General features: G+C 58.5%; 2 protein-coding genes across 3 annotated transcripts in view; one reads left to right on the forward strand and one right to left on the reverse strand.

Annotated features, from left to right (window-relative positions):
• The first annotated feature begins 5,576 nt into the window (after nucleotides 1-5,576).
• On the forward strand, nucleotides 5,577-7,385 carry Chrm4 (cholinergic receptor, muscarinic 4). Its single transcript, XM_013029994.1, has one exon. The coding sequence runs from the start codon at nucleotides 5,622-5,624 to the stop codon at nucleotides 7,059-7,061; it is 1,440 nt and encodes a 479-aa protein (XP_012885448.1). The 5' UTR covers nucleotides 5,577-5,621; the 3' UTR covers nucleotides 7,062-7,385.
• An 862-nt stretch (nucleotides 7,386-8,247) lies between these two features.
• Mdk (midkine (neurite growth-promoting factor 2)) overlaps nucleotides 8,248-10,002 on the reverse strand; it is a 2,994-nt gene continuing 1,239 nt past the window's right edge. For both annotated transcript variants that reach the window (XM_013029996.1, XM_013029995.1), the window contains exons 2-5: nucleotides 9,727-9,803; nucleotides 9,447-9,614; nucleotides 9,168-9,329; nucleotides 8,248-8,544 (exon numbers count right to left, since the gene is read on the reverse strand). In XM_013029996.1, coding sequence (XP_012885450.1) covers nucleotides 8,519-8,544; nucleotides 9,168-9,329; nucleotides 9,447-9,614; nucleotides 9,727-9,802 — 432 coding nt within the window. In that variant the 5' untranslated portion in view covers nucleotide 9,803 and the 3' untranslated portion in view covers nucleotides 8,248-8,518. The remainder of the gene's footprint in view (nucleotides 8,545-9,167; nucleotides 9,330-9,446; nucleotides 9,615-9,726; nucleotides 9,804-10,002) is intronic.

Below are 10,002 nucleotides of genomic sequence, written 5' to 3' on the forward strand. Positions count from 1 at the left end.
GGAGGCGCGGGGGCGGGGGGCTCGGTCGGAAGGCAGGGATGCGAGGCTCCAGGACGCCCGGAGGGTCTCCAGAGGTGGGTCGACCAGAGACAGGACCCCCAGACCTCTCCTAGGGCAGACGAGGTGCTGGGAGCAGCAGGGGGCCCCAGGGCTGAGGGTGGTGGGGAGATGCTGGACGAAAGGCCGGGGGAGCTCAGGAAGGCTTCCCCAGGTGCGTCTGGGAAGGGGGAGGACGCTCAGGAGACGGGGGGGGGCTGAGTTCCCGCCCACAGCCTCCATCGGCATCCAGGGGCAGCCGTCGGGTCCGGACCTGACACCCCAACCTTCCTACCCACATCTCTATAACGGTGCCCGGCGCAAGAGCCCTGGAGAGCCCTTTTCCCGCCTGTCTCCCCGCCCTCCCTTCGTCCCTTGGTCCCCCCGGCGCCAGCAGCCCACCCTAGCCCAAGGAGTCCTCCATCAGCGACCTTGAGCCCCGACGGAAAGCACCCCTGCCCGCTCCTGCCCCCTCCCCCTCCCAGCACCACCCCCTTCCCCGCGGCCCTGGCTCCGCCTGAGAGATGCTGCCCTCAGGGTCCCCACACTCGACGGAAGTGTTGGACACAATGCCTAGGCCAGATCCCCTGCGCCCCGCTTCCCCCTGAAGTCCCGAACCTCCTCTCCGGCCCCCGGGGGAGGGGAACAGAATCGAGGGCCACAACCTTCCCAGAGCCCCGGTGTGACCGCCGAAAACCGAGGACCTACACCTCAACCCCTCTGGGCCTAGAACACTCCTCCTGCTCTTCTCGTCCCTGCAAGGGGAGGGGGCTCGGGACCCGGAAAGCACAGGTGCCCACGCCCAGAGGCTGCGTTGCCAGAGGTTTGGCAGGAAGGCGGGGCACCGTGGGGCCAGGACCACCACGGACCACGGAGGAGACAGAAGCCTCCGGGGGATCGATTCCAAGAGAAGCCCCAAGGTGGTCCCGTTTAAGAAACCGGCGCCCACTTGGGCTGCTGGGGATCAGACAGGGCCTCGCGATTGAGCGGAATGCAGAGTGAGGGGTGGAGGGGCTGCATGTGCTTCCTCCCCTTTGGGGGGGCACACTACCCTGTCCCCTTAGGGCGCGCTGAACTAAGGGCCGGGGGTCCCTCGGGGCCGGATTGGGGCGATGATCGCCCCGGCCCCGCGACGGAAGTCCTTGGGAGGCTGGGACTGGGCGCTGCATCCTCGAGGACGCAGAATCCCCCCCCCCACACACACACACACACTAGGCGTGGGGCTCACTCAGATCACCATCCAAAGTCAGGGGTCCCTCGGCCCACAAGCCGGGCGCGATGGCGGTGCGGGCTCCACGAAGCCCCTCTGTGTTCGGGAGTCTCCCCCGTTCCCCCCAGGCCTGGGAAGGTAGGAATCTGACCCGCCATCAGTTTATCCTCCTCACATTTGCTCTCGAACACTAGTTCACAGGTACGGCCACCTGCACCGGCTTGCGTCCTCCAGGCACGCGTCCCACATGCACACGCACGTGTCCGCGCGCCGCGGGCCTGCTCACGCGCTCGCGCGGGCATCCAGGCGTGGCGGGGCGCACACACACACACGCACACGCACATGCAGACAACTACTAGCGTCTACTCCAGCTCACAAACAGAAACTCGCACTCGCGGCCCGCCCACACGCCCCTTGCGAGAGCGCCCTAAACTTTCCACCCCGGCGGAGTGTGACCATTGGGCTCCATGTCCCTGTCCCCCCCCTCCCCTCTCCCCCGGAAAGTCCTGCTGGGGCGGCGGGGTGGGGGATGGGGGGACGACGAGGGAGGCTCGAGGCCGGGTGTTGTAGTTGGGGTTGGTGGCGAACAGCGACAGCGGAGCGGGCACCCGGGGACCGACATTGCCATCTAGTGGTGCGCGTGGCCCCGGGCGGTGGCTGCTCCTGCCCGTTCCAGAGTCTGCGGGCAGAATGTCTTAGGAAGACCCCAGGAGTGCGGAAAGATACTTGGGCGGAGTTGGGAAAACACACCGAGCCTCGCCCTGCCCGCAGCGGGCAAGCTACCCTCCCCCCAGCTCCCACCCCCACACTTATTCAGCTCACCCTGGCCCCTTTGAGGATAAGAGCTAAGTCCCAGAGTTAGCAGGAATGGGAGGGGACCCTTCCCAACCTAAGATGGTAAGTATTGGGGGGTTCTTTTTGGAGGGGAAGGCAGTACATAAAGCACTAGTACCTTAGGAGTCTTCTAAGAACATGGCTTTGGCTTCTTCTTTTTTATTTTTTGTTGGTTGTGGGGCTGATCTCTGGGCCTAGGTGCTGTCCCTCAGCTCTTCAGCTCAAGGCGAGTGTCCTACCGCTTGAGCCACAGCGCCACTTCTAGCTTTTTTGCTTTATGTGGTGCTGAGGAATCGAACCCTTATGCATGCAAGGCAAGCACTCTATCACTGAGCCACCTTCCCAGCCCTGGCTTTGGCATCTGATCTTGCACTCACCCTACTAATAAGCTGTGACTTTGGGTAAGTTAATTTATATGATCCTCCTCTGAAGAGGATATTTCAATCTGTAAGATTGAGGCTACTAAAAATGCCTGCCTTTTCAGGCTATGGCAGGCAGTAAACTAGAGAATCTATATTAAAAGCCCAGAGAGGTTTCTAACTCAAACACTCAATAAACAAAAGCTGTTACGTCTTCATGCTTGGCACCTGGAGCCCTGGTCCTTCTTATCCCACTGGCCTGTGGCCTGGCCCTGGAGGCTAAAGTGAGAGTTTCTTGAGCCATGATTCCTCCTGGCCCCCTTGTCCTCTGGCTTGGGCCTGGAGGAGGGCAGCCTGTTCACACTGGGTATTACTACCTTCTGGGTTCTCAAGGTTTATTCCTGAGATTCCATTTTGGAGACTCAGAATTAAAGAGGGCTGGAAGATTCTCTAGTGAAGGCCCTCTCTGGCTTTTGCCCTTGACTGCTTGTGTGACCTTGGGAGTATGTTACCCCTTCTCAGAGTCTCTCCTCCTGTGAAACCAGGAGTATGAGGAATACTTGAACTAGAAGCCTGGAAGCTGGTAGTGGAGTGGGGTTTGGGGAGCTTGGGGGGCCAGGCTCGGGGGCACCCCGACACTTAGCCACAGTCCCCCAGTGCTATTTCCACACTACAGATCAAGTTGAGGTGCTGAGCCTGTCACCCTTCAGGAGGTTGTTTCAGGACAGATTCCTGCAATGTGCAGGAAGGCAGATGGCTTATCTTGGGCCACCAGTTAGACCCTGCTGGCCCTGCAGCCAGCTCAGGCTGCCGGCTTGGTGTGTCTTCCTCCACAGCCGGCTGCCGCGCCCTCTCTTCCTCTTTCACACACACAGACGCACAGAACTGCGTCTACGACCTGCGTGTGGCTGAGATGGGGCCTGTGTGCGTATGTGGAATGGTGTGTGTGTTGGCGGGTGTGAAGGAGGCTGGGCTGAGCGGCTGCCCTGGCACAGTGCGCTGGGCGTGGGCCTCCCTCACATGTATGGAAGAGGAAGAGGAGGAGGAGAGCTGAAGAGAGCCTGGTGGGAGGCAGGGCAGGCTCAAGGGAGGAGCCTGGGGACTCCAGCTGGAGCTGCATCCCTGCAGGGTGTGAAAGGGGTTGACCGCTGGCTCCCCAGCATTCCCTACCTGGCCAGGACAGCCTCTCTCTTCCCTCTGGATAATCCTTTCCTCTTTGGGCCTTCCAGTGCGGCCTTGGGGTGAGCCTTGGCCATTGGGAAGTCCTTCCTCAGCCAATGTCCTTTGGGCTTCGGGTTCCACAGGAGTCTGAGCATGGGGCATTGAGAACCCCTGGTTACCCTTCCCCTGCCCTGGGGCTGCAAATGAGGGCTGAGGAGGGAATGTGGACTCTCCTCCAACTCCTCCTCTTCCTCCAGGTATGCATCTCCTCTCCCCACCACTTCTGGTCCTCAGGGAAGCCTTCCAGCCTTGGGAGCATCGGCTCCCTCTGCCAAAGCCCTCAGGGGCTGCTTTCCTCCTCCCCTCCCATGCACCACCCCACCACAAGACATCAAGGAACTACAGAACTTTGGCCAGGTTATTTCCACATCTCTGCACCTTCTCTATTTTCCTTGCTTGTAAATAGTAAAAATAAATAAGTAAAAATAAAAAATAAATCACAGCACAAATACTATAAAAAGTATAACAAGTGCTTGGCACTTAGTAGACAATCAGCATTAGCTGCTTATATACAATTATTGCAATTATTGCTTTGGTCTCCAGGGTAAAGATTAAAAGAAAAACACCCTTGGGGGTGTTTGGTTAGGACAGGATGTGATTGAGTGGGGCCGGGGGTCAGCTCAGTAACAGAGCACATGCCTACCATGTGCAAAGACTGCCAGGGTTCCATTCCAGCACACACACACACACACACACACACACACACACACCACCACCACCACCACCAACAACAACAACAATAATAATAATAGAAGAAGAAAGAATAAGGAAAGACTGAATGTGTTACTCTAGCACACCAGCAAGCCTGTGGCTGGGACAGCTCATCTTCTTCTTCTTCTTCCACATGCCCTGGGCTCCATTCATACTGGCTTCTGTCTAGGCCTTAGATCTGCTCCAGGGCTTTGGCTCTTGTCATTGCCTTTGTCTGGGTCACACTCCGCAGCTCTTCACATGGCTGCCTCCTTGTCATCCTCCTCCTCTTTCCCTGGGTAAGACCCCTGATCACCCAGCAAGGAGACACTCTGGTCCTGTCTTCTGACTCACTCTCTACCCGCACCCTACTGTATTTTTTTCTAGCACGTTTTTTGTTGCTCACATGCTTCAGTGAGCAACGTTCTATGACATGTCCCATTTACTTCTTTTTATGCTGATACAGGATTTGAACTCAGGGCTTTGTGCATGCTGAGTTTGCTTGCTTGGCTAGTGCTGTAGCATTTGAACTACTACTCCAACCTGAATTTTGCTGCTTCCCCCCCACCTCCCCTTTAGTCATGGGGCTTGAACTCAGGGCCTGAGCTTTTTCCACTCAAGGCTAATGCTCTACCACTTTGAGCCATAGAACCACTTCCAGTTTTCTGGTGGTTCATTGGAGATGAGTCTCATGGACTTTCCTCCTGGGCTGGCTTTGAACTGTGATCCTCAGATCTCAGCCTCCTGAATAGATAGAATTACAGGTGTGAGCCACAGGCACCTGGCCAATTTTTTGGAAAAGTATGTATGTATTTATTTATTTATTTATTTTTATGTCAGTACTATGGCTTGAACTCAGGGCCTGTGTGCTGTCCCTTAACTTTTTTACTCTATCACTTGAACTCCAGATTTTCCATGGTTAATTGGAGATCAGGGACTCAAGGAATTTTCTGCCTGGGCCGGCTTTGATCCTCAGATCTCAGCCTCCTGAGTAGGTAGGATTAGAGGTGTGAGCCAGCAGTACCTTGTTTAATTCACTGGAAGCATTGGAAGCACTGGAAGCAGAGCTGAGCCCTAGGAGGTCCTCTGTGTTTGCTGATCAGGGCACAAAGGAGGAGCATTAGCTGGAGTGAGCTCAGGTTCTCTGAGCTGCCGTTGCTGCATCACCTTGACTCCTGCTAACCTCTGATCACCCTCCATCCTCGTCATCATGTCACCCTTTTCCTCTCTTTTCTCCTCCAGCCACTGCCGATTCCCTGCTGCTAACCAATATGGCGAACTTCACACCAGTCAACGGCAGTACAAGCAACCAGTCTGTGCGCCTGGTAACGTCAACTCACAACCGCTATGAGACTGTGGAGATGGTGTTCATCGCCACGGTGACGGGCTCGCTGAGCCTGGTGACTGTGGTAGGCAACATCCTGGTGATGCTGTCCATCAAGGTCAACAGGCAACTGCAGACAGTCAACAACTACTTCCTGTTCAGCCTGGCTTGTGCAGATCTCATCATAGGCGCTTTCTCCATGAATCTCTACACCCTGTACATCATCAAGGGCTACTGGCCTCTGGGCGCTGTGGTGTGTGACCTGTGGCTGGCCCTGGACTATGTGGTAAGCAACGCCTCCGTCATGAACCTTCTCATCATCAGCTTCGATCGCTACTTCTGTGTCACCAAACCCCTCACCTACCCAGCCCGTCGTACCACCAAGATGGCAGGGCTCATGATTGCGGCTGCCTGGGTCCTATCCTTTGTGCTCTGGGCGCCTGCCATCTTGTTCTGGCAATTTGTGGTGGGCAAGAGGACAGTGCCTGACAACCAGTGCTTTATTCAGTTCCTGTCCAACCCAGCAGTGACCTTCGGCACAGCCATCGCGGCCTTCTACCTGCCTGTGGTCATCATGACCGTGCTCTACATTCATATTTCCCTGGCCAGTCGCAGCCGAGTCCATAAGCACCGACCCGAGGGTCCCAAGGAGAAGAAGGCCAAGACCCTGGCTTTCCTCAAGAGCCCCCTGATGAAGCAGAGCATGAAGAAACCCCCGCCTGGTGGGACAGCCAGGGAGGAGCTGCGTAATGGGAAGCTGGAAGAGGCGCCTCCACCCGCCCTGCCCCCACCCCCGCCACGCCCAGTGGCCGACAAGGACACTTCCAATGAGTCTAGCTCCGGCAGCGTCACCCAGAACACCAAGGAACGCCCAGCCACAGAGCTGTCCACCACAGAGGCTACCACACCTGCCATGCCCGCTCCTAGCCTGCAGCCACGAACCCTCAACCCAGCCTCCAAATGGTCCAAGATCCAGATTGTGACCAAGCAGACTGGCAATGAGTGTGTGACAGCCATCGAGATTGTGCCCGCCACGCCAGCTGGCATGCGTCCCGCAGCCAACGTGGCCCGAAAGTTTGCCAGCATCGCTCGCAATCAGGTGCGCAAGAAGCGGCAGATGGCAGCTCGGGAGCGCAAAGTGACTCGGACCATCTTTGCCATCCTGCTGGCCTTCATCCTCACCTGGACGCCCTACAACGTCATGGTCCTGGTGAACACCTTCTGCCAGAGCTGCATCCCCGACACCGTGTGGTCCATTGGCTACTGGCTCTGCTACGTCAACAGCACCATCAACCCTGCCTGCTACGCGCTCTGCAACGCCACATTCAAAAAGACCTTCCGGCACCTGCTGCTGTGCCAGTACCGGAACATCGGCACAGCCAGGTAGGCAGGCAGGTGCGCTAGGAGGTGCTGGGGTTACATGTGTGTGCTGGGGGACCACAGGGCTCACCAGCCAAGGGGAAGAGAGTCGGAGGCCCTGTGTTCCGTATTTCCATCTGCTGAAGAGAACTGCGGTCTCCAAGATGCCGGGAGGTTCCGGAAGAGGCTCGGGCCGGATTCCGAGACCACATCTCTGCTCAGGCCGAGGAGGCTGAGTCAGGAAATGTCTGAACTGGGGCCCCTGGCGCTTATCACCCTGTTTCAGGGAGCTGGGGGGGAGGACACTGGCCGGGGTGTCGTGGCCAACTACCAGCAGAGTTGAAGGAATGGACATGTGAGTGAACAGTGTTCCAGGAGCAAAGGGGCCAGGCTAGGAAGGGGTAGAAGGTGGGGTCCCCCATTCTGCTGTAACCGGTGCTTTCCACCTCCCTGCACCCTGCATGTAGGCTCAGCCCTTCCCCGCCCCCCCAAATCCCAAGCCAGGGGTAGACATTTCCCCTGGGGCCGCAGCTCAGCCAGGCTCTGGGTAGGAAGCAGCAAGTCCTGCAGCAAGTTAAGAGTCCAGCCAGGCCAAGATGGGAGAAGATGGGAATCCTGGAGTCACTCAGGAACTGAGTTCTGGGCCTTCTTGTGAAGGACCTCCTACCCCACCTCCATAGCAAGCAAAGCAGGGGAGCTGTGCTAGGCAGTACTTCCCTCCACTTCTCTGATGAGGGAGGCCCTCCCGGGGTCCAAAGGAGAAAGGGGACAGGGTGGCGCTCCATAGGTTTCAGTGGTAGCAGGGGTGAGGCAGGCGGGCACCCCTCACCTCTACTCTTCCCTGTGGGCAAATCTTTCTGATGGGCAGAGGCCTGGACCAAAAGACCTTTGACTAGGTGAGGTTGAGCATTAGTGGGTCATCTAAGTTCACTTGCTCAGCTCCAGCCAGGTCCCTGGGAGAAGAGTAAAAAGGTTCAGGGAACTTCATGGGGGCCCCTGGAAGATGTTCTTTTCACCCTTGTTCTGCTTTTTCCATGAGCTCTGGGAGGATTCACTAACAAAGTCCCGACCCCTTTAGTTCGCCTGTCCCTGCGGCCTGTCTTCTCCCTCACCTCCAACAAAGCTGCACAGCAAACACCCTTTTATATATGAAAAAGAAAAGCTTTGATTGGAAAACAAGTCAGTTCATTTTATTTATTTCTCAGTAACAGGCATCATGGTGGGGGAATACAAAGGGTGGGGTGGGGGGAGAGAGTGGGATTCAAATCCCTCTGAGGGAGACTCAAATTTCCCAGAATCCCTAGTCCCTCCCCACTGAGGGCACGGGGGTGGGGGTGGAGTGAGAGGGCAGAGGCGGGGCATGATTGATAAAGCTAACAAGCAGACAAAAGGCACTGGCAGGTTATATCTCCGGGCTGTGTGAGGGGAGGGCGGTGACCAGGCCACAGGTGAGGCCCAGGGGCTCCATCTCCTTCCAGCCTAGCCTCAATCCTTCCCTTTCCCTTTCTTGGCTGTAAAACAAGAAAAACACATTAGCTGAGGCAGCCCACCGACCCTGGAGACCCTCTCTGGCACCCCTCCCCCAACCCACAGGCCAGAGGAGAGAAAATCCCGCCCCCTGGTGGCTTTGGCTCCATTGACCTGGAAGCAGGTGGGGGAGAAAAGGCAGCCTTTGTGGGGCCGGACCTTTTCCCACTCCTTGAAATGTCTGTCTACTTTCAATGGGGATTAGAAAACTTCCAAGCTTTCAGTCCCAGGCCTGGGCGCAGACGCCGGAACAACAGCCACCACTTCCTCGCCTGGCCAGCGGGCAGAGGTCAATCTGGGCTGCTGTGAGTCAGGGCTGAGAGCGAGGCAGCGAGGTCCTCGGCCGAGCCCCGAGCCCGGGAGCCCAACGGCCCCCTCCAGCAAGAGGTGACCGAGGCCTGTTCCTGGAGCCAATGCCAAATGCTCCCACGGACACCGAGTTCGTCCATCCTTGTGCCTGAGAGGATTTGGCATCTCCCGACCCCCCCCACCCTCCCTAAGACTTGTTCCGCGGACATCCTAATGGCAACGAATCACTGACCAGGAAGGACCCCAAACCTCAGCTCTAACACTCCTCTCGGGTTGGGGAGCCCCCCCCATCGCTGACCTTTGGCCTTGGCTTTGGTCTTGGGGGTGCAGGGCTTGGTCACGCGGATGGTCTCCTGGCACTGGGCATTGTAACGCGCCTTCTTCAGGGTGCCCTGGCGGGCTTTGGTGCCTGTGCCCCCATCACACGCTCCCCAGCTCTCAAACTTGTACTTGCAGTCGGCTGGCGGGAGAGGGGCTGCGGGTCGGGGCCGGCCACCCCGCGGCCCCCCTCCACCAGCCAGCCCATGTGTTCAGCGAGGACCGCCCCCCCCCCGGCCGCGCTACTTGGCCACCTCACCTCCAAACTCCTTCTTCCAGTTGCAGGGCACCCGGCAGCGGATGCGCTGCGTCTGGGCCCCGCAGGTGCCCTCGCGGAAGCCCACGCCGCAGTCCTTGCTGCTGGGGGTGCACGGGCCCCAGGTCCATTCCGCGCACTCGCTGCCCGGGCCACCCTTCTTCACCTTGTCTACAACGCGCGCAGAACAGAGCTCAGATCGCGGGGTGCCGCGCGGTCCCGAGTGGAACTCCGGCGGCCAGCCCTCGCCCCCCCTCCCCGCCCTCCCCGCCCACCCCGTCACCTTTCTTCTTGGCCACCGCGGAGGTGAGCGCCAGGAGGGCGAGGAGGACCAGGAACAGGAAGCCTCGGTGCTGCATCCTGGGGAGAGAGCAACGGGTCAGACTCCCGCGGCCTGGCCCCTTCCCCACTGGGGACCGCGTGCGAGGATCGCCCACCCCACGGGTCCCGAGTCTCAGGCCCACAGGGTCCGAGCTGCTAAGGGGGCGGCGGAGGGCTCGGGCCGCCCCCCCCACCTCGAGCCAGGGCCGTCCGTGATGGGCTGCCGCGAGCCCGGGAC

Source organism: Dipodomys ordii, unplaced genomic scaffold, assembly GCF_000151885.1.
Source record: "Dipodomys ordii isolate 6190 unplaced genomic scaffold, Dord_2.0 Scaffold125, whole genome shotgun sequence".
Taxonomy (NCBI): Eukaryota; Metazoa; Chordata; class Mammalia; order Rodentia; family Heteromyidae; genus Dipodomys; species Dipodomys ordii.